This window comes from Siniperca chuatsi, linkage group LG9 (genome assembly GCF_020085105.1).
Source record: "Siniperca chuatsi isolate FFG_IHB_CAS linkage group LG9, ASM2008510v1, whole genome shotgun sequence".
Classification (NCBI taxonomy): Eukaryota; Metazoa; Chordata; class Actinopteri; order Centrarchiformes; family Sinipercidae; genus Siniperca; species Siniperca chuatsi.
In genome coordinates, this window is record NC_058050.1 from 25,056,286 (window position 1) to 25,082,560 (window position 26,275).

General features: G+C 41.4%; 1 protein-coding gene across 7 annotated transcripts in view; it reads left to right on the forward strand.

Annotated features, from left to right (window-relative positions):
• The window catches only part of oxr1a (oxidation resistance 1a), a 161,749-nt gene that overhangs the window by 68,299 nt on the left and 67,175 nt on the right, over positions 1 to 26,275 (forward strand). For all 7 annotated transcript variants that reach the window (XM_044207162.1, XM_044207160.1, XM_044207165.1 and 4 more), the window contains one exon: positions 2,914 to 3,110. In XM_044207162.1, coding sequence (XP_044063097.1) covers positions 2,914 to 3,110 — 197 coding nt within the window. The remainder of the gene's footprint in view (positions 1 to 2,913; positions 3,111 to 26,275) is intronic.

A 26,275-nucleotide genomic window follows, 5' to 3' on the forward strand; every position in this document is an offset into this window, starting at 1 on the left:
ACAGTAATCATGATTTGAACATAATGCAATGTTTAGGCTGTCTCCTGTTCTTATCACATTTCAAACTTTTTCAATCCAAAGGACTGTATTCAGTGATTGAAGTTATATCACAGTTTACTCTGACTTTGAGCAATAATAAGACGGCGTAATAAAGAATGTTGAATGGGCACTGTTTTGTTGTTTTGGTCTCTATCTTGACTTGGCCTCGAGCCTGTTTTGACTGTCTTGACTCAGTTTCGACCCCAATTCAATCTCGACTCAGTCTTGAAATTGCTTGGGCTTGGACCGGTCTTGACTACAGCCCTGCATATGACTCTGGTGATACAAGGTATACATCCATAATTAAGTTTTGTGGATTAGAGTTCCCCAAAGCAACGTTGTTTTGAGTCTAACTGACCTGCACTACAGCAAATAAGTTAGTTACTTTAGTGAGTTTAGCCTTGTTTAAAAGTGAGTTTTGAGCTGCTTAAGAACTGATGCTAAACTACTGAAAGCTACATTGGTTTTGGCTAGAAATTATAGGTGATATGTTTTGTCTTTTCCAAAATGCTGTTTTGATTCCTTGTTGTTTATGTAGTTATGCGTCTCATTTTGCGTTGGGACTGACTGTTGAGAAGTTGACTCTAGATTTTAGTGCGTCTCCCACTGTAAAGTCTTGAGAAACTTGCCTGTGAAGAAGTGCTGCATAAATAAATTGTTATTTGATTGAACTCTGCTGTCATGCTATAAAAAAGCAAGAATTGTATGAACTGTACACAAGCACACATGAACATGGATATACTACATAGACATTCTGTTTATCCATCTCTGTTCCTGTCTTTCTTTGTGAGACACGCACTTTAACACATTGATTCTGTCTCTTCCTTCTCATTTGATCTCTGACACACACACACACACACACACACACACACACACACACACACACACGCACACACACACACTGTTTTGATACCGTTTGGCATTGTAGCTCAGTGAAACAGCGCTAGAAGAGGAGCTTCTGCTCTACTGATGAGACAGTAATTAGTACCAACTCCTAAGGGAGTGGAGATAGACTTCACACAGCTTTCTCTCTCTGTGTCTCTGTCTCTGTCTCTCTGTCTGTCTGTCTCTCTCTCTCGTCCTCCACAGCCATTAACAGCAGCAGCAGGTCTCTACTTCTCACTCATTCTCCAACCTCATTATGTGCCATCCAAACAAACAGGCAGCTTCCTCAAAATAGTCATTAGCACAATATGGCATATCCACCCAACTTTGTCTGCCTTTGTTTAGCTTTGTGAAAACTTCTACTACATGCAGTTATGCAAAGAAAAGATCAAACATAAGGTATAAAAATCAATTTAAAAAAATGAATGCCGTCCATTAATGGCTTTTTTTTTTGTTTTGTTTTAAGACTTCTGTGATGCAGAACATAATTTCTTTTGGTGTTTATTCACAGCCTGCTCTGTTTGCATCCTCCTCCAGACCGTTTAGGTTTGTTCAGTTTAGAAAGAACACACACACACAGTGATGGGCAGCATTTCCATGGAGATTATGCATTTTCATTAGCCAGTAGACACTGTCATGTGTGCTGCTTTGATCCATCAGAGGATGGGCACTTGGGTGAAATGGGCAGAAAGATTCTGTTCGCTTCAGCAGTTTTGCTGGAATGATTGAAAGTGTGTGTGTGTGGGAGCGGAGTGCTGGGAATCTTGTATTGCTGTTTCAGGACTTTTTCAGTCTATAGATAGATAGATAGTGTTTCAGGGGCCATTTCCCCCTTCTTCTTTTTTTTACTATAAGTTTTTACTGGAGCACCCAAGTATGATCTTGTTTCTTTACTTTATGATGTGTTTGTCTGTCAGTGTGTTAGTGTATCTGTGCATTGTGTGTGTCTACATGTGTGAGTGTGAGAACATATGTAAGTGGATAGACCTGCTGCTGAGTGTTTTGGGATTACCTGTTCAGATTAGCCATTAGCCATTAGTGGGACCCATTTATAAACTGTGCACACCCAAACCCAGGATCTCGTCATCCTTTTAATAGGCTTTGAGGAGTTGTCGTAGGCAGATTTGATTTGACCTAGCCAGCCAGCCAATACCTTTTTGATACGTTTTATGTAAGCAGTCTATTTCTAAAGCCTTTTCCTGCAAAAGACAATGTAAGGAATATCTGTTCATCATTCTGTTTTTAGAAATGCTGTTTTGTAAACACTACAGTTTGAAACCAGGGCGGGAATGGCAGAGTCAGCTGTGATGAAAACTACGACATAGAGAGATAATTACAGAATGTAAATACAGTGAATTACACATCAATGTTATAGGAGTGCAATACGAAATCAGTGGAGTACTCTTGGATCTTGAATTGGATTCTGAATTTGACAGATAGGCAGTATAAAGAAATCAAGATCTGAGTTACATAAGAGCATTTTTCATTTTTTTCATTTCATTTTATTTTTCATGTGCAACATTTCCACCACCACAGACTACTGTACATTTGCTCCAGCATTTGTTTGTCAGGTTGTTACTCACTCAGACTTTGTCTCCCGCAAGGTCTTATCTCTGGGCTCCTGCTGTCCTCCTCCAATGGGTGGTATTGGATATTGCTTTATCCCTTTTTTATGGTAGAGAAGGCTGTGCACTGGGCGAGCAGAGCGATGCTAATAAATTCACCCTTAACAAGTGTGTGATTAGCCTATTGATTCTCTCTCCCAACTTCCTTGCCGCTGCAAAAATTGTCTTGCACAATTACATTTCTGTGACCCACCACATTGACATCAATAACCTCAGATGCAAATATGCTTTGACGTGCCTGCCCTTGAACAGTGAAGGTCATGCATCATTTCCCACTCCACAGTGTATCCACAATGGCATCGGCACGTACAATAGTTTTCAATCTTCTAAACATAACAGTAATGTGTTTGCTTGTCCTCTGCAGACTGAAGAAGAAGTCTCAGTCGGTGGATATTGCCAGTCAAGGTTTTTCCCCGACTCTGGTGCCAGCCTCGCCCCTCAACAAGGCTGCACCACCTGTTGCCAAGACAACCACCGTCCTCGCCGTGCAGGAAAACAACACTACCAACTCCCAGCGCCGCAGTCCCCGGTGTGGCGAGCTGAAGAGAGGCTACACCATAGGTAAATGACACAGGGGGCTGGGGTTCTGATCTGTCTGTTTGTGAAGCAACTGAAAGTCCTTGTCGATTTTTAAAAACTTTATTCATGCATACATTCATCCCCAACATCTGTTTCCCAGCTGGTCAAAGGATTCAAACCCACAACTTTCTGTTACAGTTCCATTTCTCTAAACTCTGGGCTAACTATTAATGCAATAACATGCCAGAGATGTGAAAACAAACTCATGAACTCATGTTATAATCATATTATCATATTAGCCTACAATACATTACTACTTTAGTTGAACCTTTTTATCATCTACATTCTTAGTGTATTGACTGGAACATTTGATTAGATTTTGAATTCCAATTATTATATTATCCAGCAGTTATTATGTTATCAAATGCACTGAGCTGCTGTGGCAGGGCTTGTTATTATTCTGTGTGTGTTTGTGGGGATATTTGCCGTTCACGCACTCTCTGAACTGTTGACATGAACTTCCTACTGCAAACTTCACCGTGTCACATCCACGCCTGGCTTTCCCCGTTTCCCATCTTCTAATTCATTTCCTGCCTACAAATTGTAATTATGTGACTCTGATGAGATTTATTACTGTGATGAATCCTATTTTTTGGGGGGGTGGGGGGGGGCACCTGTCTGCTGCGGTTCTATTTCAGTGTCACCAGGTAGGTTGCTACTGTGAGAGTAAGTACACTTCAGGGATCTGACTTCTCACAGATGATGAAATGAGTTTGAGCTAAACTAATTCCAAACTCAAAAATGGAAATGCATCTCTGTTCGCTTCATTGATGTGATTCAGTTAGCTAGCTGCTTGGGTCAAGGTTTAGAGAGAGGGAGCATGTAGGAAAAAGTATGCAAGCAGGACTTTTAAATGCTGCTGAACCACTTAAGGTAATCTGCAAGATCTTTGTTTTTGGCTGATTCCTTTTGTATTTGTGGCGACGTCTTTGGTGCCTGTTGCTGTACTGTGACTTCTCTCTGTAGTTCTTTTTACCCTACTGTATTCCCTTGATATAATGCATACCACAACTTTATTCCAAACACACTGCTGTTGTTACTGTAGGACTTTATTTTTTTGTGAATTAGACTCTTTGATTTTAAGACTGCAAATACAAATGTTTTTATGAACTTTTTAAAGATGGAATGTCATGCTGAATTTCAGGGAAATGTGTGTAGAATTATGCACAAGGAATTTAGAATTTTCAATTTCATGCAATGTTGCAGCAATTAAATATGGCAACTTGTGTCTGAAAATTTCACTACTTTCAGTGAAGTTAGAAACTTAAGAAAGTTAGAAACAGTAGAAAGAGAATATATATGTATATGACATATTTCATATATCGTAAAAAAAAGTTTTTATACATCTGAAACGCAAAGGAAAATCAGGGTTAAAGAGGCAAATTGTTTTACATACTGGCTTAATGGTACCATGGAAACTGGATGATGACAAATGGAAAAACTAGTTAGGGTTAGCTAGGGTTAGCAATGAGAGAGAATATGAGAGGGTGCAAAGAAAGAATGAATTAAGCACTAAGAAATGAGTGTTGGGATTCAGGAAGGACAGGTTTGGTTATTAGCAAAATATATAATATATTTATGAATATTAATAAAAGTATTACTATTATCAAAATTATTCATATGGATTTATAATTATGGGGCACCACCCTGGGATCAGGGACCAATAACCAAACATGAAAAACAGTCTCAAAAATACTGATATTTAAGGTACTATCTTACATTAATAATGGCGGACAATGAACGGTGACGTCTGAGCACTGACCGTCGCAACCAGCTGTTATTACAACACGTACACACAATAACCACAGGCAACTGCTCTTTAAAAGATTCAATAGCGTGCGTGTGTGTGTGTGTGGGGTGGTGGACACAATAGTGCAAGGAAGATGGTGGACGTGACCATGTGGGTGGTCGTCACGCAAAGACCCAAAATGGTGGGCAAATCTGAAATGCCGTGGCAGAGCACAATAGCTGTTCCTTTATCACACAGGTCCAACGGCGTGGTACCGACACAAAATGGAACGTGCTAAGCACAAAGAAAAACACAGAGAGAGAGGCTTCGTGGCGGTCTTTCTCTGCGTGAAGAAGCGGTAAAACCTGACTCCTCCTTCTGCAGGTACGGGATCGTTATGGGGAATAACGATCAGGATCCAAAAGTGTGTTCAGCAAACACAAAGCAGTCTGTTGCTCGTCCAGCGAGCTAAGCCTTTCCTAGGAAAATTAAAGTTCCCGTGATGTGCCTTCCCGTAGTAATGGGAATACAGTGGAAAAGACATTGAGCAGTGTGTGGCGCTAGGCTTTAGAGGTGATGACGTCATAGCTGTGCGCCAGGATATCATGCTCTGTATTGCGCGTCTTGTCCAATAGGAATCCAGTATTTAGATTCAACTGAGAGCTCGCGTTGGCTTCCACCGGGATCTCGCATCAGTCTTACAACTAAGTATGAATTAACGGCTACTGGAGATTTGGCGCCATTCGACTGTCTGGCCTTTGTTTCCCATTCAGGCCTCGGGTCAAGGCTTTGCCCTTCCCAACTAGGCCGCTGTCTGAGGCCAGCATGAGGAAAGCCAAAAGATTGTTGCTGAAAGTCACAGCGTCCCTCATGATGAGTACCATGAACAACAAAGTGAGTGTTGACAAAAATCATACATCGTTGCCTTTTAGTTTCTCGTTCAGTGACTTATTACAAACTAACCAAGAGGTGTAAACATTAAGTCCCCATTCATTGGACAGTTTTGGTGATGTCATCCTGCATCATCAGCATGGACCCACATGGGGAAATAAAATTCTGGTGATCGACAGCAAGTCATGCAGCACTTTACTGCTTCCAATGTGTCTATTTGTGTTCGCTAGTGTCACAAAGACCTCATGAAGAAATAACTGAGCATTATTAGTTGCGACTGCAACTGGATCTCCTATGTCATAAATAATGATGGAGGTGTAAAAAAAATATATATAATATACAAAAAAAACGAAACTTTTTGTACTGTAATATCACAAGGCCGGTAGTTACTGTGTTTCAGTAACTCACTTTTTAATCAGGGACTGCCAGATCACATGGCGTTGGGCACAAACACAACACACATCTGTTTGAACTACTATTACCTTAAAATCCCTGCACATGCTGACGTGCATACATTTTACCATGGTTACAAATGATCTTGCATAATTATACTGATTGCTTATCTCTCTTGACAGTTCCCAACCAGCAGATGAATTTAATATTGGTTTAGCTTTTGAATTCATGCTAAAATTACATATCTGCCATCAGAAAAATCCAGTTTGCTTTGCTTTGAAACCACCATGAACAAGTCAGATTGGAACCGGACCCAGACCCACCTTTTTGGGCGGTCTCGATCTGGGTTTTATGGTCCACACCAGAGTTCAATTGAGAGCTTTCACACCTGCCTAAATTAACTAAACCACCAGAGTTTGAACCGCACCAAACAAGTTAGGTGTGAATGCACCTTTAGATAACAAAAATAACTTACGGTTTGATTTTGTAGTAAATGTGAGCTGAAATAAAGACAAACTGTTCGTGGCTTCAGCACACTTTACACTTCCCAACCAAAGCAAAAAAATGGCATCAAGATGGATAGTTATCTAAAGCATCTCAGGTGAGTTTATGCTGATCCTTCAGCTTATTTTCCATTTCTCTTGCAGCTCTCTTAATAGAGTTCTTGGTAAATTAGAATTTCACTGCATGTCCTTGAGTTTACAATCTGCGATTAGTCATGTAAATCAGTGCAGCAGCTTAAAGCTTTGCAGCAGCGGCTGTTCTGCTGCGGAGGGCAGTGTCTGGGTTGCAGGCGGATCACATCACATGGGGTCACAGGTCACTGTTTGCATCACTGAGGAAGAGGAGAGTTGAGAGTGGGTGAAGGTGTGTCATTCCGCTTGTGTGCCTGCTGGTGTCACACTCTGATAAGCTTTCTACAGAGTCATCATGTATCGACTCTGCTCCTCAGGCCAGATACTGACAGGAGAACGGATTGATCTGGGGCCACCCATGTCAGTTCAGTTGACAATAATCAATAAAGGAAATTGTGGGATAAAAGCTTGGCAGGACAGGTGGAGTGACTGTTGATACTTCATCCAGCTCTCATCATCCATTATCCATTCAATGGCAACTGTGTGCTCTTTTTAAAAGTGCCGGGTCAGAAGTCACAGTCATTCAGCCATTAAATAAAACATGACTTATTGTGCTTTTACAGCTTTTAACTACAAATTAACAAATTGAAAAAGCTTCTAAAACATGAGTCATAGCAGTTAATCATTTGCTCTAGCTAGCGTTGGCCTAAATGAACCACATTCAGATCAAGGCCTGAGTTTTCACCCTATGACGACAGAAATATTGCATCCAGTCAGTCATTTACACTGTTGTATCACATAATGAGACATTGATTAGTGACTGCCCCGTCTCTCGAGTTCCTATCTAGACGGGATCCAGTAAACAGAGCCCTGTGGCATTTTTATATAGTCAAACCCAGGCTAGGCTGCCACTTACAGGGCTGATCATGCTAATTTATTCTAATGGGATAGTAATAATGTGGCAGGCAGCTTGCTGTGCTGTGCAGGCTTCAGACAGACCTGTCATTAGAGGCACGCAGCACATTCACCACCGACATTTTAATAACCCGACCAATGAGCCTCCTACCAGGACGACACCAACCGCAGTTCTAACCTCTGAGGTGACGCAGCGATATGATACGTTGGTGGTAATGATGTTCTTACATTTAACGTGCTACACTTTCACAGTCATTGCAGCATCTTTTAACTCCAAATGAAGAGGAGCAGCATCTAAACATGCACTGATGAATGTCAGTCATCACTCAGATGGATGTCATCAAAGCAAAGATGGGATGAAGCAAAAAAGAGGAGAAAAGGACGAGGAAAATGTTTAAGGTGTCAGAGCAGGTCAGAGTGAAGTCATTCATTCATAGAGTATATTATACTCTGGAACAAATGTATTCACATGAGATGGGATGAACATGTGTTTCTTGTTTGTGTGGAAAGGAAGGGAGAGGAAAGGAAAGAATAGTGAAGGAAAGGAATGTAGAGGAAAGCAGTAAAAAGAAGAGGAAATGAGAGGAGAGGGAAGGAAAGAAAATGGAAGACAGCGAATGGAAAGAAAGAAGGCACGTGGAAGTTTGCCTTGAAGGCTTTCTGCCTGAAAGTCTAATCAAGTAGTTTTGGTGCCTAAACCTAACCAAACTGCGACCATTTAGGCACCAAAAGTACTTGGTTAGGTTTAGGAAAAGGTCATGATTTGGCTTAAAATAGTAAGTCAATGTTGACTTTTGGTCTCCTGGTTGAGAGTCCTCTGTTTGACCCATCCATCCACCCTGACCTGCTCCCTACACAGACTTTGTCGCTCTTTATTCTACGTAACCTGACTTCATAAAGCCTTTCTGGCTGACTGGCAGAAAGCTGAAGGCAGAAGGCTGACTTCTCCCATGTGCAGAAAGAAGAGGAAAGGTATGGGAAGGAAAAGACGAGACAGTAGTGGAAAGGAGAGAAGAGAAAAGGAAAAGAGAGGCCAGACTGCCTGTGATCTCCCAGATGCCTGCAGTGTTGCTTCCTCCTGAGAGGGTGTGACACTTAACACCAGCTCTCCTCAGACCCCCAGCATCTCTGTCTGACAGACGTCCCACCGCCATGTCTGACCTTTATGTCATTGTAGGCAGCCTGTAGCCTCCACTCTGGAGCTTGATGAGCACTACTCTGTAATAAAAGGCCAAACAGGAAATGAACCAAATGTCTCCATAGCTGTAGATTCATTAAGTATGACTTATAGTGTTCCTACCTACAACAAGCGCATTTGAAAACTGTTTCATCACATAATGTTCTTATTGGGTACGTGCTGTACAAGTACTCTTCTATCTCTTTGTTTCCCAATGCTGACTCATGCTCTCTGTGCCTATATACAGTACATGTGGGTCTGGTTCTGTATGTGTTTGTGCACAGACTAAAGTTAACTATGGAAACCGTTTATGACTACGTTAGGTAAGCACTTGCAGGCAGGAGATATGCCACTGTCTCTCCTGCAGATGTCTTTGTACGAGTGCAAAGGGAGAGCCTTCACAGCATGTATCTGCAGATAATGGCTTGCAAGAGGAGAGCCACTGCACTTCTCCCCTTCTTGCTTCTCTCCATCCTGTTTTTTCTGCTCTTTCTGCCATTTTGTACTCTAATCCCTCCACTGCTCCCTCACACATTTCCTTCTCCCCCGCCCCCCTTCCTCTACCATGTCTCTCACTCTCTCCATACTGTCTACCTTGTTATCATCTAATGTATTTCCTGTGTATCTGACTGGGGGGTACTGGCATAAAGGTAATCTGTCTCAAGGACAGATGGACAACACCATCAGCTACAAACTGTGGCACCTACCTTGGCTGCAGTCTTGAGAAGAGACATTTTATCAAAATATGCTCTTGTCGGACTTATTTCCACACTCAAGAGACAGCAAAAGTCCTACTTATGCATAAATATACAACACAAGGATGACCAGGCTGTTGCGTTGAAGCTTTGCTGTCGTAACAAATATTTAATTTGAAAACAAAACACAACATCTGATATTCTATCAAGATATTTTATATCTATAGTCTTTAAATTTGATCGTTTTCAGGATGCTAAATTCTAAACTAGTAAAACATTGACTGCCTGATATCAAATTTTTATTGAAAGCAGTGTCGGACTTGTATACTGGCAAACCAATCAGTCAGAACCTAATCTGAAGTCTCATCAGAAACCATCCTAAATAATGTCCTTTTAACAAGGCAAATTCTGTGTGTGTGTGTGTGTGTGTGTGTGTGTGTGTGTGTGTGTGAAATTATTCAAGCGCTGATGTGCATTGCTACATCAGTGTGTATGTGTGGTTTGCAAGCAGGAACAGAGGTCTGACTCTGCTAACGCAGCATCTGACAGAGGAAATGCTAATAAACAAGACAGAACCACACGTGTTGGCGTACCCTAATGCCCCAAGAGCGGCAGACCCTGCCACTGCCGCTATTATTCCTGTTAGTTATTCATTGGATTTTCACTGCAAGGTTGAAGAGGGGATGAACCACTGCTGGGGGAGCAATACACTAACTTGCTGTTGGCTCCCACCAAGCCTTGCTTGATATGCCGTTTCATGAAAAGGACTCAGTGGCCGGAATTCAATTAGCAGCTATTCAATAGAATTGTCAGGTTGTTGTTAAGTCGTCATCCTGTTGCTTCTTTACTTCTGTTACTTGTGTTTTTGCTTGGGTGTGGACCCATAGCTGCAGCATTTGTCCTTGAAAACTGTATATTTCCAGTATTCAGCAGCAGCTGTATAGTCACAGCATGATATCGCATGAGGAGCTAATCACTATGGCAGTTGACAGTTATAGCCAGCGCTGCAGGCGGTACACCAGTGTTGCTCTCTTTTTGTGTTTGATGTAATTGTCTCAGGTGGCATGTCTCATGTGTTTACACAACCAGATCGTGGCCAGGGGTGGCAATTACACACAAGCCACTGTGAGACATCTTTCTGGTTTTTTTCTATTAAAATTGGACAACTTGCATATCTGTGCTTATCCATGTTCAAAGGAGATGAAAATAGTGTGTTTGGCCTTGGTGGTACAGTATTTTCTGGATCATTTGAATTTCCACTTGCTAGTCAACCTTTAGTTTGATGGCCAAAAATGTTAGATGATTCCAGTCTGATCAAGGCTGGAATACCATCTGGGTGCCACTATTAGTATAGTAGATGCCTTTCATAGTGGTTTGTAAGACTCATCATGTCCTCTCAACTGTCAACATCTACTTGTGTTTGCTTAAAAGTCAGTCAGTAATGTTAAAAACCACAAACCAAGCCAGAAATCTTGTAGTCATAAACTCAGACCTGAATTTCAACAGCCACATTAAGATAATTGCAAAGTCAGCCTACTACCACCTTAAGAATAAATCCAGAATTAAAGAACTTATGTCTCAGCAGGATTTGGAAAAATGTGTCCATGCATTTATCTTCAGTCGACTCGACTACTGTAACAGTGTCTTTACAGGTCTCCCTAAAAAATCGATCAGACAGCTGCAGCTGATTCAGAACGCTGCTGCTCGCGTCCTCACTAAGACCAAGAACGTGGATCACATCACTCTAGTTCTGAGGTCTTTACACTGGCTTCCTGTCTCTCAAAGAATTTATTTCAAAATACTACTGTTGGTTTATAAAGCACTGAATGGTTTAGGGCCAAACTACATTTCTGATCTTCTGCTACGTTATGAACCATCCAGACCTCTCAGGGATAAACATGTGTTTACTCTCCTGTTTTATCTTGATTTTATTTTCTATTTAGCCCTTTTTTAAGTGTTTTTAAATGTCTTTTTTTATTGCCTTATGTTGCTTTTATGTTTTATGTAAAGCACTTTGAATTGAAATGTGCTGTACAGATAAACCTGCCTTGCCTTGCTTGGACTGTGATAAGATTGAGTGCTGTCCATGAATGATTTAAAGACAGAAGTCAGTTTTTAAGGAATTTAAAAAGTGATGTCGCCAAGTAGCACCAGGCACCATAGTGAACTGAAGTACGGAAGCGTTGCACCAGGTCTATAAACAACAATTCATTGTTTTTTTCGTGACTCAGTAATTGCAGCTGTTTTCCACCCATTGAACATCTGTCTCACCTTAGCTCTGAGGGGCAGAAAGATGCAATTGTAAGCTAAGGGAATTACATGTATGTGACCCCTATACAGCCCCTGCATAGTTGTTTCCATACCTCCAAATGGCATGTATTTCCACGCAACCGCAGCTTTTGTTTGCCAACATCTGGATCCAAGGACCTGGTGAATAAGCCCCCCTACACAATATACGTGTGTGACCATTTATGTATCTTTCTGAATCCGACAATCCGACATCCACACCCACTTCACACTGTGATTGGTCAGCTGTGTGTTTGTGGTCTATGAAAAAAAGTCTGGAACACATTGTTTTAGCAGAAATTTACCAGTGCCTTTTTCCTTTTGGACATAAGCTTAACATTTAAACCAGACAAATGGAAATATCCTATTCACTCACTCCCACGCTGTTATTACAGACCATGTGGGATGCAGACTGTGAATAAGTGAGAAGGAGGGAGAGACAGAGTGAACGGATGAGAGAGAATAACGGCCTGAGGGGGGGGGGGAGAGAGAGAGAGTAAGAGCTAACCGTCACGCTCTGACAGCAGCACCCACAGCCATGCCACGGTACCTTTGCCAGCAGAGCTGCTTGTGTGTGCTGAGATAAGCCCGAGTCCTCTTGCCTTGGCAGTATAGGCTGGTCACGTAGTACCAGAAGGCAGCTTAGCCCCACCACAAATCCAATGGAGGGTCTTTCTCGCACCCAGTCTTACTTTTGCTTTCTCCCACACGGTCTTTCTCTATCTCGTCCTCACTCTGTCTTCCTGTCTTTCTCAAGCTCTCTGGCTTTTCCCTTCCCCTGTGTTTCTGTTTGACACTGCATATTCACTCGAGAGATCAGTATTTATCCTTCCTAGCAACCACTGAGTGAACGGCAACATGCAGGCGGTGGCGTCTGGTTGGAGCTTGCCGTACAGTGCAACTTGAGTAGTTGTTTGGAGAGATTGGGGTAGAACAAAAAAAACAAGGTCAGCCCTGTGTAGCATGTAGAGCTGAAACAAATAATTGATTATCAAGGGAAGTTTTTCCTTGCCACTGTCGCCAAATGCTTGCTCATGGTGGGATTTGTTGGGTCTCTGTAAATAATGTTATAAAGAGTATGGTCTAGACCTGCTCTTAGTGCAATGAGATAACTTCTGTTATGAATTGGCGCTATATAAATAAAATTGAAGTATCAAAGTTCTGTCTATCAACTTATTGATTAATTGACTAATCATTTCAGTCGGTGTAGTCCCTCATTCATCCAGGAGTGTTCTATCATAGAAAAGGTTTCAGTCGTAGTCATCTGGACACTGTTTTCAGAATCAAGACGTTTCGTCTCCCATCCGGAAGTCATTCTCAATTGTGAAAAAATGGGGACGGGAATTAGAAATTTAAGCTACTCTGTGTTACATAAACCCTGCCCTCAGGAAGGAATCTGCCTGAGTATCTGTTAATAGCTAGTTCACCTGAAACTGACCTAAAAGTTTCCAAGATGGCACAGTAATCAGTAATCAGGCCTATTGTTTTCTGGTTGCATCTACTTCATCACTGTTAAGTACCTGATTAGCATGTGATTGGCGTGACCAAGGTGATAATACACTCTGATAGACTTTGGGCAGATTGAATCTCGGACCACCATTTCTGTTCAAAGAGGGGTTCTCTTTTTTTACAAAAATGGCTTCCTTGACGCCCCGTTCAAACCAACTCTTCTCTCTACTTAGAATCTTCACCTCGCTGTCTTCAAATGTGTGGTTTGTAGCTTTTAGATGCAAATGAACAGCGCTCTGTAATCCTGAGTTAGCGTGTCGTCTGTGCTGATAAAGTCTTTTGTGAAGTGGCTGTTTGGTCTCGCCTATGTACCGTTCTTTGCAGTTTTCCTCTATCTAGGTGTGAGACATGACTGAGTAACTGAAAATATCCAGTGGTCACTGATTACTAGTCTTGGTCATGTGCAGTGAAATCCATTGATTATAACAGTATTTAAAGTTCAGAATATTTTTGGATCTCTTATCAAAACTAATTAGTTTCAGTTTTCAACATATGCAAGTAAATAAACTTATAAAAACAAATACTCAAATACTTCAATTTAGATCTGTAATCACCTTTTGTTGGCTGAGAAGCCAGAAACATTACAGTTTTTAATGAAAGCTTTATGAATGTTCATGACCTCTAGCTACAACCTATAAATTAGACGAGCAGCATAGAAATTAAAACGTTGATTAAATGTTTCTGATAGATTAAAAACAGCTGTAGCCTACTTAGACCTTATAATGTGCATGAGCTATTTGCTGCAAATACTGGAGGATCCAATGCAGATCTATTAAGTTGATCATCTTAAACATTTGTGATTCCACCTTGAATTGTCATGACACAATCGGCTGCATCAGTGGTTCACAAACTGGTTGGCTTGTGACCCCTCAAAATGAAGTCTGGTGGAATGTCTACTTGTGACCCATTATCATAGGGTGCTTATGTCTGAGTTATGACCAAGCCAACCAAGAAGTAAAAGTAATTATTAGAATTTCTAGAGGCCTGAAGAGTTAATATTAATCAGTAGAGATTAGAAACATATAAGAAAAAAGCATCTGGTTTTGTGCATCAATTAGTTTTATTCTGCTTTCCTATTGTGTTAAATGTCTTGTCCCAACACCCAGGTGAGGAACCGCTGAGCTAGATAGTTTCTCTAGAAGACAGTCACTACTCTGTTAGTCTTGTTGAACTACAAAAACACAGTTCACTCGCGGTCGTACAAAGATGTTAAATAGGGATTTTTCTTTTCACTGACAAGAAATCTACAGTACAGACGCCGTCTTGTAGACAGCACAATAACAAGACAACAGCTAAACGTTTCATTTTAGCCATGACGTAATTAAGTTAATTAGCTACAACTGATCTGTGGCTGGTAACGTTTGTTAGTCAAATGTGATTGCCACCGCCGGCTAATAATGGAACGAATCCAGATATTTTGCTAACCGGGAACCAGATCCAAAATGGAACTGGGTATCTGACCCCATCTCTGAAATGACATGCAGAGTTAAAGGTTCCAGTTCTGTCATTTTTACCAGAAAGTGCAGAGTGGCAGGAAATACAGATGACATGTGACAAGAAGGTAGTAAATTGTGGTTATCTAAATAGACTTCTGGGCCAATTGGATGTCCCCATTTGCAGTCATATCAAAATGACATCCAATAAAATCATAATAGATAATTGAATTGATAATAGTGCTACTCCACCAAATCATATAAAACCTGCAGGTCTACCTTTGTTCTTAAGCTACATTACACTAGCAGTATAATAATGTGGTTCACAGCTGTAGTTCCACAGAAGGTGTCAGTTTACGTAGGAACTCTCTTGAATATTCAAATCAGGTCCAAATGTTCATTCATGTGCAAACACATCAAGCAATGAAAAAAATTCAACCCAGCATTACACAGCCATTCACTGGGCCTTTAATGTCAACACAGACCAACATGCAATGTTTGGCAACTGTCTTGAAAAGAAATATATTCCTATAGGACTCTATTTCCCAAAATGTTTTATTTACACCAGTTTTAAATAACGGTGCAGACTATGCAAATAAACATGGTTTGCAAACTCCAAGTATTTACAATAATAAAACCACACATGGGCCTGGTCCCCCACACACTCAGTATTCTCTGCACACGTAATATTATACAAGAACCTCCACAGTTAATCCTGGAAAAGTGGTGCTGCCCACAGGGTATCATAGTCTACACTGCGCGTTGATAAGAAAAGCCCGACGACAACGTGCCTCCAGGGCTGCATTCACACTAAACAGCACCATAGGCAGCCAAATCACACTGTTTTTGCAAACCTTAATTGGGATATCTGATACGTCTGGATTTTCTCTGTTGGTAAACAAAAAGCAGCGATTTGTTTTGTTCAGGTGCCTCTCGTGTAGCGCATGCAATGTTTGCAACGCTGCAGGTCTTGGAGTTGCATCACACACAGAGAGAGAGAGCGGCAGGAGTGTCCTAGTTGTCTGTGTTTAGATGTGTCCTCATATCCAGCTCACTTTAATATTCACACTGAAATAAGAGAGAGGTGGACAGACATGGATTTATACACACACACACACACTCCACAGCAACCCGGGAGGGCTCAGAAACCATTTTCGCAAAGGTTAATAATATGCTTTAGTCATCCCCAGATAGCAATGGAGCAGCTTTGACACTAACTTGGTTACAGGCAGAGAATGTCACCTCTGTTTTTCCAGGTTTTGACTTTTTACTCCGCGCTTATTATTCTCTGAGCTCCTTTCACGTTCTTATCCAGACCAGACTGGCTGCTCCGCTGAATTAATCACTGCTCTGTGGTGCTGTCCAGAACTTCCCTTTTTTTATCACAGCTGCAAATAATAGGAGATAAAAGGCGATGCAAATAAAAACAGCATGTCGCGAAAGCAGTTGTTTCGACCGGAGATGGTTAGCCGTATTACGAAGCCTGAGAGAGGCTTGCCGATTGATTTCTATATGCTGGCCTTGTTTCTGTTTGTCCCCCCAGAGAGGATGAAAAAGCACATGGTACTCTCTGGTTCCATCAATCTCACGCTAACCAGGTTGCATCCAGAGGAAGATTCTTGACTGAATTAGGGGGAAATTTTTAGAAATGGAGGTTTATATTGTAACTCAACGTCAAAATAAAAGGAGTTGCAGCTCCTGCTGTTTAGAGTCTTGAGAGAAATATAGCAAGGCAGCCCCTAGGAAATTACAACAGATGTCAAGATTTGTGTTCGCTGTGCATGGACTTATTTATGCAAGACACACACACACACCTGGGATAACAGAATCACTTGTCCTCAGGCTGTCACAATGTCATGGAGATCAGTATGATGTTAGCTCTGCCACAAATGTCCTTTTTGTTATTTGTCTTCCATTTGTCATTTCTAAATGTCCCCGGAGACGACGCATGTAGTCCTTTTTAAATTAATCCTGCGCTTTTAAGATGCTCCTGTGTCCATCATGTTTTCAAAAGGGAATATGAACAGCGCTTTACATTCACCTGTATGAGGGTACTAAATGCAGATTTCCATCCACAGCACACTATGCTGTCATATGTCAACACTGTGTAGATCTAAATCTCCACGCTGACTCACAGCTTGGCCAGAAGCGAAGGCCACAGAGTTGTAGGTGACAAGGTCGCTGTTTTTGTTTTGTTTTGTTTTGGTCTTTTTCTTTTCTTTTTTTTTTTTTTTACTTTAGACAGCAACAAAAGCATTAACGGCTTATTATGTATTGCAAGAAAGCAATGTAAGGGAAGAGGCTCGCTGCTGAATTTACTGCAGTGCTACTGTAAAATATCTGTGGGTCGGATTTATTGGCCTGCCGGTGTAATTACGTTGACCGGGAGTCTCTTGGTGGCCCTCTTCTCGTTGGGCTCAATTTATAAATGCCACAGAGCTAGTAATCCCACTGTTTCCCCACTTAGTTTGGAAAGGGCTCTAGCCATCCTCTGGCTAGGATTGATTACATATAGCTCAAATGAAGAGTAAGCAGTTTTCTACTGTCGAACACCAGCACCGGCTCTCGCTATTGATTCATTTTGCAGCAAAGAGAAAATAAGATCTGCCACTTCACAAAACCGTTCATATTTGTTTCCCTTTTACTCATGAATTTATGGGCTTCTATTTAAAAATAGCTCTATTTTGCCTGTATTGAATGTACATGTGCTGGTACTGAGGCGGGCTGAGCTAAAAACTGAACAAACCCTGTTGTAATGTCAGCCAGTGCAAAGCAAGTATTTCTTCTCAGAAGTGTGTAAATTAGTCAATGCCTCTAAGGAGCAGATAAACCATTACACATTTATGGATGATAGTTACATAACAGTTAATTGAATTTACAGAAGCATGGAGTGTCAGTGGAAACTGATTAGTTGCAGTAGTGTAGCTTTGAAATGCGTGTGTCACAAGTTGCGTTAATGTGGATCCTTAATAATATTTATTGAAACAAAACTGTTGATCCATCTGTAGTCAGTGTGACATTGCTAGTAGTGTATGGACGCTTGAAAATGTAAGTTCAGTATCAGTGATGACACCTGAGTAACAACTGACAACTGAGTACCTACTGTCAGTTGTGATGTATTGAAAGACTCCTGGAAACGGTTTGACAAAAAAATTTAATAAACATATCTAAAAATAATACAATCTTAACTCAAGGTCCACTTACTTACTTTTCCCAAGTCTTTCAATCGTATCTCATGGTCTTCCTCAGGAGATGGCGTCTGCTCATTCTGAAGAAGACCATGACATGCCATTGAAAGGTTGAAGGCCACTTACTACTGTAGCTCAGTGAGCAACCAACATCCACTGAGGAAGACCACATGTGGTTTCAAGCACTGCAAAAATCCACCAAGTGGACTTTGAGTTCTAACCCTTAAGATTTTCATGAAATCAAACACAATTTTTGATTTTAAAAGAATTTCTCCAATATCCATTCAGTGTATTTACATTCAGTAATAATCTCTCCATATAGTAGTTTTCATAGTTAGTCTGCCATTCCTGCACGGGATTCAAGTTGCCTACCTACACATGAAAATGATGCAGCATCTAATCCAGTGTTACTGTTTCTAATTCCATCTCCGCCTTACTGTTTACTGTGCACTCTCTCTACATCGTGTCAGAGCTATTTAGTTAATCTAAACCGAACTTTTGCTACTGCTGCTGCTTCACATTAAAAGCATTCAACTGGTGAAGCATGAGATGGCTTTTATTGTGAAACAGTCTCAGGAAATGCAATTTGTTCGCCACGGAGGTTAGCACTGACAGCGATCGTTCATCAAAAATGCCTCTACAAAACAAGACAGCGGTTATTTTCGCCGTTTTTTCAGCGTTGTTCAGTTTTAAATATTGCAGAGAGTCATGGAACAAGAAGGATTAGATTAGCCATTTCTAAACTGGCCAAGAAAGGCAAAATGTGAAATGTGTTTTGTGAATGTGAAATGATCAGGTTTAAAGGTTCAGCCAGAATGCAAATTTGAAATTTTGAACAAAGAAAACTCTTGAATATTTCAGCAAAAAGGGTCATCAAAATATGCTCCAAGTTTCTTTATTTCCATATTTTTACATACATGGCATTACTGAGCAATCACTGTAGTGAAAAAGACATGCTTTGAGTGCTTTGGATTTAATTTTTGTCCTTGTTTAACCTAATCAGTGGATATGATGACAAAAGATGGGAAAGTCGGATCCAGGCCAAAATGGTTGGAGTTGAGCTTCAAACGGGCCATGAATATGACTCATCCACATCCACCTTGACCCCTGCTTCCCCCCTCCTCATCCTCTAGCTCTTATTTGTATGTGGAGGACTTTGCATTGTACATGCTCCAGGGCCACGTTTGCTATGCACCGGTTTATCCAAGAGGAAGAATAGCTGGAGGACAGGATTTAGCCGGCCAGTGCACTGCGCTGTCTTCTCCATACGGGTCGTTGCTCTGGACATTCACTGGATGGTAGGGATCTGGAAAACTGTCACAAAGAAGCGTAGTAGCAGAAGCTACATAGATCAGGTTTGAATGCCTCCTTCTTTTGTCGACTCTGGCTGCACAAAGTATTACTGGAGGTATAGCTGTGTGGAGTACACGCAGGCCTTAATGGCCTTTAAAATGTCTCGTCATTGGAAAATTCAATTTGGTTCAGTTAAATTCCAGTGGGTTATTTAGAATAAGTGTTTGTTTTTGATATTGCCTCATCTCTGTTTATGCCTTCAATTCTGAAGCACTTTGTATTATTATTATTATTATTATTATTATTATACTGCATTTTTGGAGAGACCCAAAACATCATTGAATTAAGATGACAAGACAAATCGTTGTTGTGCTGTATGGAGGATGCAGTTTTCTGGTCAGACATGAAGCACAGGCTGTGGGCCTTAATCTGCCACGTTGACATGATTGACACATGGTCTGTCAAAGCATGCACACGTTCATATACTGCCCTGAGTGCTGGAACGGAAACAGAAAGGACTACTTACAGTAACAGCCTTAAGAGTCTGTGCAGCTGACATACTGTATGGCTGAGAGGTGTATTGGTAAACTATATACTACCACATCCCTACTCCAGCTCCATACTTAACATACAAACAAGAGAGTGGTATCAGTCTTCTCATTTCAGTCTCAGAAAGAAAGCGAGTAAGTTTATTCCTTTAAACCATCCCAACTGCCCTAACTGATTTCCTATTTTCTCTTTCTTTTCATTCAGTCTTTTTGCTTACACCAGAGTTTGCTTCCTCACTTCCTGTCTCTCTGTTTGTCCTTAAAGCACTTTATTGACTCTAACTCTTTATAAGAACTTTTTTTTTTCATTTAAAGACAAAAACTGCCGTTTTGAAAGGTGTCCAAGTTATTGGAAAGGTACAATTGTATGAAAGTCAGTAAAGAAAATCCCACACTCAGCTCTTGCTCAGCATCATCCCATCCATCCCTTGTGAAATAAGATTGTAATAATGCTTATTCTGTGAGATAGGAAGAAAATCAGACATTGTGCTCTTCCTCAGTACCACATAATTGTATTGATTCATGTTTTGGTCCTATAGGATAATTGTTATAAAAGACTGAAACAAAAAAGCAGTAGATATAATGTGTGATGGATAGAAAAACATACAAAATCATTTACTTTGGCACCATATTTGACTGAAGTGTGTTTCATTAAGTCAGTGTGGCACTTGTTAATGAGTCCCTCCTTGCAGTTAATTACATCTTCATTGGGTCTTAATTCATTCATGTTACTCCTATGGACTCCAGAAGCCTTTATCCATTTAACTACTCTAAGGTCTCACACCTCGAATGATGCAATATGTCCCTGGCTCGTAATTTAACCAACAAAGTATTCATCCACTGCATCTCCTGGGGGGAGAGATTCATTATCCAATTTAGCATACTTGTGGAACGGGCGATACCGGGTGATAAATGAAGAGTGTCCGGGGTGAGGACAGTTTTACAGCAGATAGAGAGCGTGCAGAACCTCTTACCATCTTCGTCGGATTTAAGATGTCCATTTAGCTCTAATTTCCTCCCGTCCCATAGTGCATTGCTGTATCTGTTCGCAAGTCTGATTCTAATGCCCTTCGAGGCGAAGAGGCTTATGTAGAGCAATCTTTGTGCTTTTGTGCTTCTGTTGTAGCTGAGTGATTTATGAGAGGCTTTTTAGGGTAATGATGAAATATATGACTGTGTCTGAATTTAAAAGGAATCAATTAACTCCTTTCGACGAGTTCAGCACAGATAATAAAGTGGACACTGACATAACAGAGCATTTGTTTTGTTTATTTGCCTCAGTCTCGTAGCCTCTCTTTCTGTATCCCTGTCAGGTTTATTGTGGGCTCAACCTTCAGCGCAAGGCCGGGCTTTATTATTTTAATAAATTTCCCTGTATGAGGAGAGCACTGATGCATGTCTGATGCTTCTCCCTTCCTCTTCCCTTCCTCCCTCACCCTCTTTCTTTCTCGTCCACCAGCATCATGTTTTTCCTCCCGCCTTCCCTCTTTCTCTCTTCTTCTGTACCTGAAATTAACAGCACACTTGCTAGGGAATAAGATGCATTCATAAAGGAAGAAGAAGAAGGTGAAAAGATTAAAGGAGAGAGCTTTCCGCTCAGCAGACGAATGTGTTCTTCCTGCTAAGTCAGTGGTCATCAGTCGTCGGGGCCACCCAGCCTCTCTGGACAGCGTCAGACACCCACAGAGGATAGATGACCGTGAGCGGGGGCAGTGGAAGTGGCGGTGAAAGATCGCTCATTCTGACGCCACCGGTCATCGATCACAACTAGCCACCGTGTAGAGCTGTCTGTCCTGAGAGAGAAGCCCAGGCAATAACAGCGGGTTGAATTGTTGCAGCGGCGGGTCAGTGTCAGACTGGATGGCACAACAACACCTCCGCCATCAGCCTCCTTGTTTTCTGTCTCTTGCAGAGTCTTAACATGAAGGCATTAAGCTAGAATATGGAGGCTTATTTCCACTCTCTGCCATCATGTATTAACTGAGTGTGGAGACTTTATCTTCCAGCAAACCCATTTGGTCTTTATTCTATATTCACTCTACATAAAATCTCATAGCAACAAAAGATCCACTTTTTGGATGATTTATTTGGCTCCTTTGGTCACAAATCTGACTAAAAGTGAGGGGAAAAAAGAGAAAAAACACTTGGCTAGGGTTCCCTGAATTGAGGGAAAAACCCAAATGCATGAAAGAGCACAATTGACTATGACGAGCGGCTTATCTTCTAAAATTAGGACAGTGTCTCTGATGTGATTATGTTGGGTTTTTTTTTGCTTAGGTCCTATTTTTTTCTCATAGCAGGATAATGTTGTAGTAGATGTGTAGTACTTTTGTGAGTAGTTCTTTTGGAAGATAAAGGCTAGTTCCAACCATGGGTCTTGAGCCTTCGACACAATATCCATGAGCCTGTAGCAAAAGAAGCACCTTTTTGGTAGCAGTTTGGGATGGGATGGGAGGCTGCCTTGTTGGTTACCTTTACTCCCAATCTCATTTTCTACAGGTCGAGACCCAGGGGTGGTCTGTATGTCACCATGATGGTCTACTTAAAGGCCAGTTTCTCACATTACTCAAAGCACTTTCCTGAAGTGAGCATGAATTCTTGACCTTACATCCAGCAGCTTGAAACATTTCAACACAAGGCTAAAATTACTTGTAGTGTCTGACACTTTCAATCCAATCTCATGACCTTTTGGCATATTGCCTTAATTGGATAGCTGGAGACAGAAGATAGAGACAGAAAACAGGTTGAGAGAGGGCTATGACATGGAACAAAGGTCCCTGGCCAGAATCAAACCAATCAAAGGTACACTATGTCTCTTAACCAGAGAGAACGCCCCTGTTGTTCCCATGTTTGCATTGGTTTCCCCAATCTGATCCCATCTCCTGCCACAGTCCAAAGATCAGGTGAATTGCCCGTCATTGACTGTGAATTTGTTTAGCTCTCGTTGGTATGTTAGCCTGCGAATAACTGGTGACTTGTCTGGGGTGTTTGTTTCCTTGCCCACAGCATGCTGGGTAGGTGCCAGCCTCCCCGTGATAGATCAATGGATGGAAGTAACACTATAAGTCTTTGTAGAAAGACATATCTCTGCCACTGCTGGACTATTCCTTTAACCAGCCATCTAGCATTAGAGCTGCTAAGTTATTTCCATCAATTTCTAGATAATGATAATCATCTCTGTTTGCATGCTCATTCATAGAGCTGAGACTCACAGATGATTTAAATATTAATTCTGACAATCCAATGGTCCACACTTCATAATTGTTGGTATAATCCTTTAACTGTAGCTCACATAAGCTGCAAGATAGGAGATGCTGAAGGCTCAGATATGTACGGTGTTCATGTAAAATGATAAACAACGTCTGAGTGACAGCAGTCAGACTTATGTAACCACAGTGTTGAGTAATTAAACGGCGCTATTCCTCCAGATGATGAGGTGATTCAGCTTGGCATTGTCACGGTCTTAACAGGCGCCACACAACATTTGATTCATGCTTCCTTCATGAATATTTGGGTCCTGCTGCCACAGTGAAAAACATGTTCATCTGTTGTAGCGTTGACAGCTTTTGAGAGGCGACGCTTCACTCCCCCAATGAAAAATCCTCCGAGAGGGTGGGATTTTTCTGACACGGGCTGTTAAACACCTGTGATTGCCCCCATTGTCTGGATGCCTCAGCCCGATTCCTCCAGCAGCTAACTGTCTTTATTGGTCATCATCTTGTTTACACCTCTTGTACAGGCTGCGGGATAATAGAGCAGAACGCTCGTGAAACACAGGGTTCTGTAGTTACACTCCATCTCCGGAGATGCTCAAAGAAATGCCATGTGAGATCCGTCACTTCTGAGAAAACTATCTCAAGCCATCTCTTTTGCCTTACATACCTCAATGAGCCTTCCCAATAACCACACACTGAACGGCTTGTTTGTGTTTGCCAGCAGGTGCATTTGTGTCGCATGAGTGAACTCTCTGCTGCATTTATGTCATAGTGATTTCCGCTGTAAACAGGAAAAGCACGGGAGAAAAGAGCAGATTGTGATTGTGTGGAAATGTGTGTACAGTGTGTGCGCACATGCTAATACAGCCATTCCTATGCACACGTGCTGGTGTTAACACCAGCGTGCTGCAGCTCTGCTTACGTAACCTCGCTAGTGTATTCCGTCCATCTGTTGACAGTGGAAAAGCGCAGCTCCCCAGTGGCCTTCATGTTTGTTGTTCCGTAATGAAAGCGTTCCTCTTCTCGGGATTAGGCTGCAGCCTACCTGGCTCTCAATGGGAAACTGCTGAGATTAACACTTGCCCCCCCAGTGTCCCGCTCTCAGACGATGACAAAGCCTCACACACAAGAAGACCCTCTCAGGGCTTTTGCTGACAGCTGCTGACACCAGGAGGGTTTTTTTTTTTATACGGGTTCTTGTATAACGAGACTTCACCACTTAAAAGTCATTAAACAGAATGATTCCCTCACTAGTACATTACTGCACTCTCAAGTGCTGATCTAATGTTAGAAAATGAATGATAAGAAAAGTAGTATTATAAATTGTGCATGCACTGTAAACATATGCACAAATTAAAGGATATTGGAAGACTGTATAATGACCTATCTGAATAACATAACACCATAATGGATGTCAGTTAACTAATTAGCTTCAAATGTCTCTTTAATCACATAAAATAAAATACAGACAATACATCAAACATACTAGCTTAAGTGGACCAAAGAAACTTACATAATTCCCGTGCAGTGAGGCTCATGTTGTTGCATGAGCACAGAGGGAATTATTTCATTTTCCCTCTTTGGTCACACTCAAGCTTAATTAGAAAGTGGAGGAGTTCTCAGAGAAAATAGGCCTTTATAACTAGATTCAGCTTTATTGTTTGGTGTGCACTGCTAGAAAGGATATCTCTCAACCTATAGGGTTGAAACGCAGAGAGGAGGAAGATAGTCAGCCTCTCTCTGAGGATGTTATGGATGATTTGATGACTGCTCTGGGCAGCAGTACAGCAACACAGTATATCACGCAGCTACAAGGCTCTGTGCGGTGGCACTGGGCCAGTCTGAGACCTGTCTAAATACGCTGTCCAAGTGCCAAGTGTACCAGCAGGACTCTGTGCAAGGTCAGAGAGGAACACAGGGCCAAATAAAATCCCCTGAAGTCAGTCAAAGGTCTCATACATCAGTGTCAGAGTTGTTGACAGAAGTCTTTGAAATGGCAGTTAAAATAAAGCATACAAATCTAAAGATTGTATTTTACATGCTTTAAGCAACCACCCTGACACCTGCCAAGAGCATTCCCCCCTCCCCCCAAAAAAGTGTTTTTAAACGTGGCTGCCTGCTGCCGCTGCGGTCCAGGGCTGCGATGACAGGCAGGTGCTTCGGAGAACGTTATAATGTTGGTACAACCCACCCCACAGTCCACAACACATAGGCTACACTAGCATGCAAATCAAATGGAAAACCACACATTTGCCATAGGAGTAGCTGTGCAAGCTAGCTTGTCTCCGTGTAAATAATTCCCCAAGAAAATAGGCTTCAATCATTGGTTCCACAATTTGATGTGCAAGTGGAATGTTTTGTTTTTTTCACCCAAGATTTCTACATACTTGGTCATCTGAAGTCTGGTGGAAATGTTTTCCCAGGCCCAGTTTTTCTTCTGGTTGTCCCTATAAGTAGCTAGCGCCACGTTTTAGCCTACAACACGGTATTCATTATCAGCTCCTCCATAGCTCTTCTTTCTGACCTGCACTCGTGATGTGTCCCCCCCCCCCCCCCTTCTATTTTGGCCCAAACCAGGCGGTTACCGCCAGAAGTTCAGCACTGTGGAGACAGAGCGGCAAATCTGTGCGTCAGCTGTGAAGTGCTGAGTGATAAGTTGATTGACAGAAAATCTATCACCAATCATTCTGACAGTTGATTAATCATTTAAGTCATTAAGTCAGCTTTTCTCTGTTTTATATCACTGTATATTAAATATCTTTGGGTTTTAACTGTTGGTCACTTTTTTTCTCACATTTTGTAGACTAATTATTTTAACTGTTTCTCAATTAATCAATAAAATTACCAACAGATGAATCAGTAATGGTAATGGTAGTTGCAGCCCTACTCATTTGCACAGAACAAACGCTGCATTCAGGGATCACTGTGAAGGCAGATTTGAGTTATATCCTTGTGAATAGGGAGTTGAGGAGGAACCACCGTCCTTACTCTATAAAAAAGTAATAAAATGTGCTTATTAAAAAATATTTTTTTTGCAAAGGATTTGACTTTGACATGTGTGTGTGTGTGTATATATATATATATATATATATATATATATATTATATATATATTATTAGGATTGCTGCTGCTGTTGAACTTGACACTTGTCACTGAGGGAGGACACTAAAGCATGTACTACCCAATGTAACCAGCAGATGGAGCACATTCAGTATTGAATATGGCACCGACTCAGTCTCAAATCACACTGGTTCAGTGTGCTCAATGATAACAGCTGTTTCAACCTCAGCCTGCCTACTA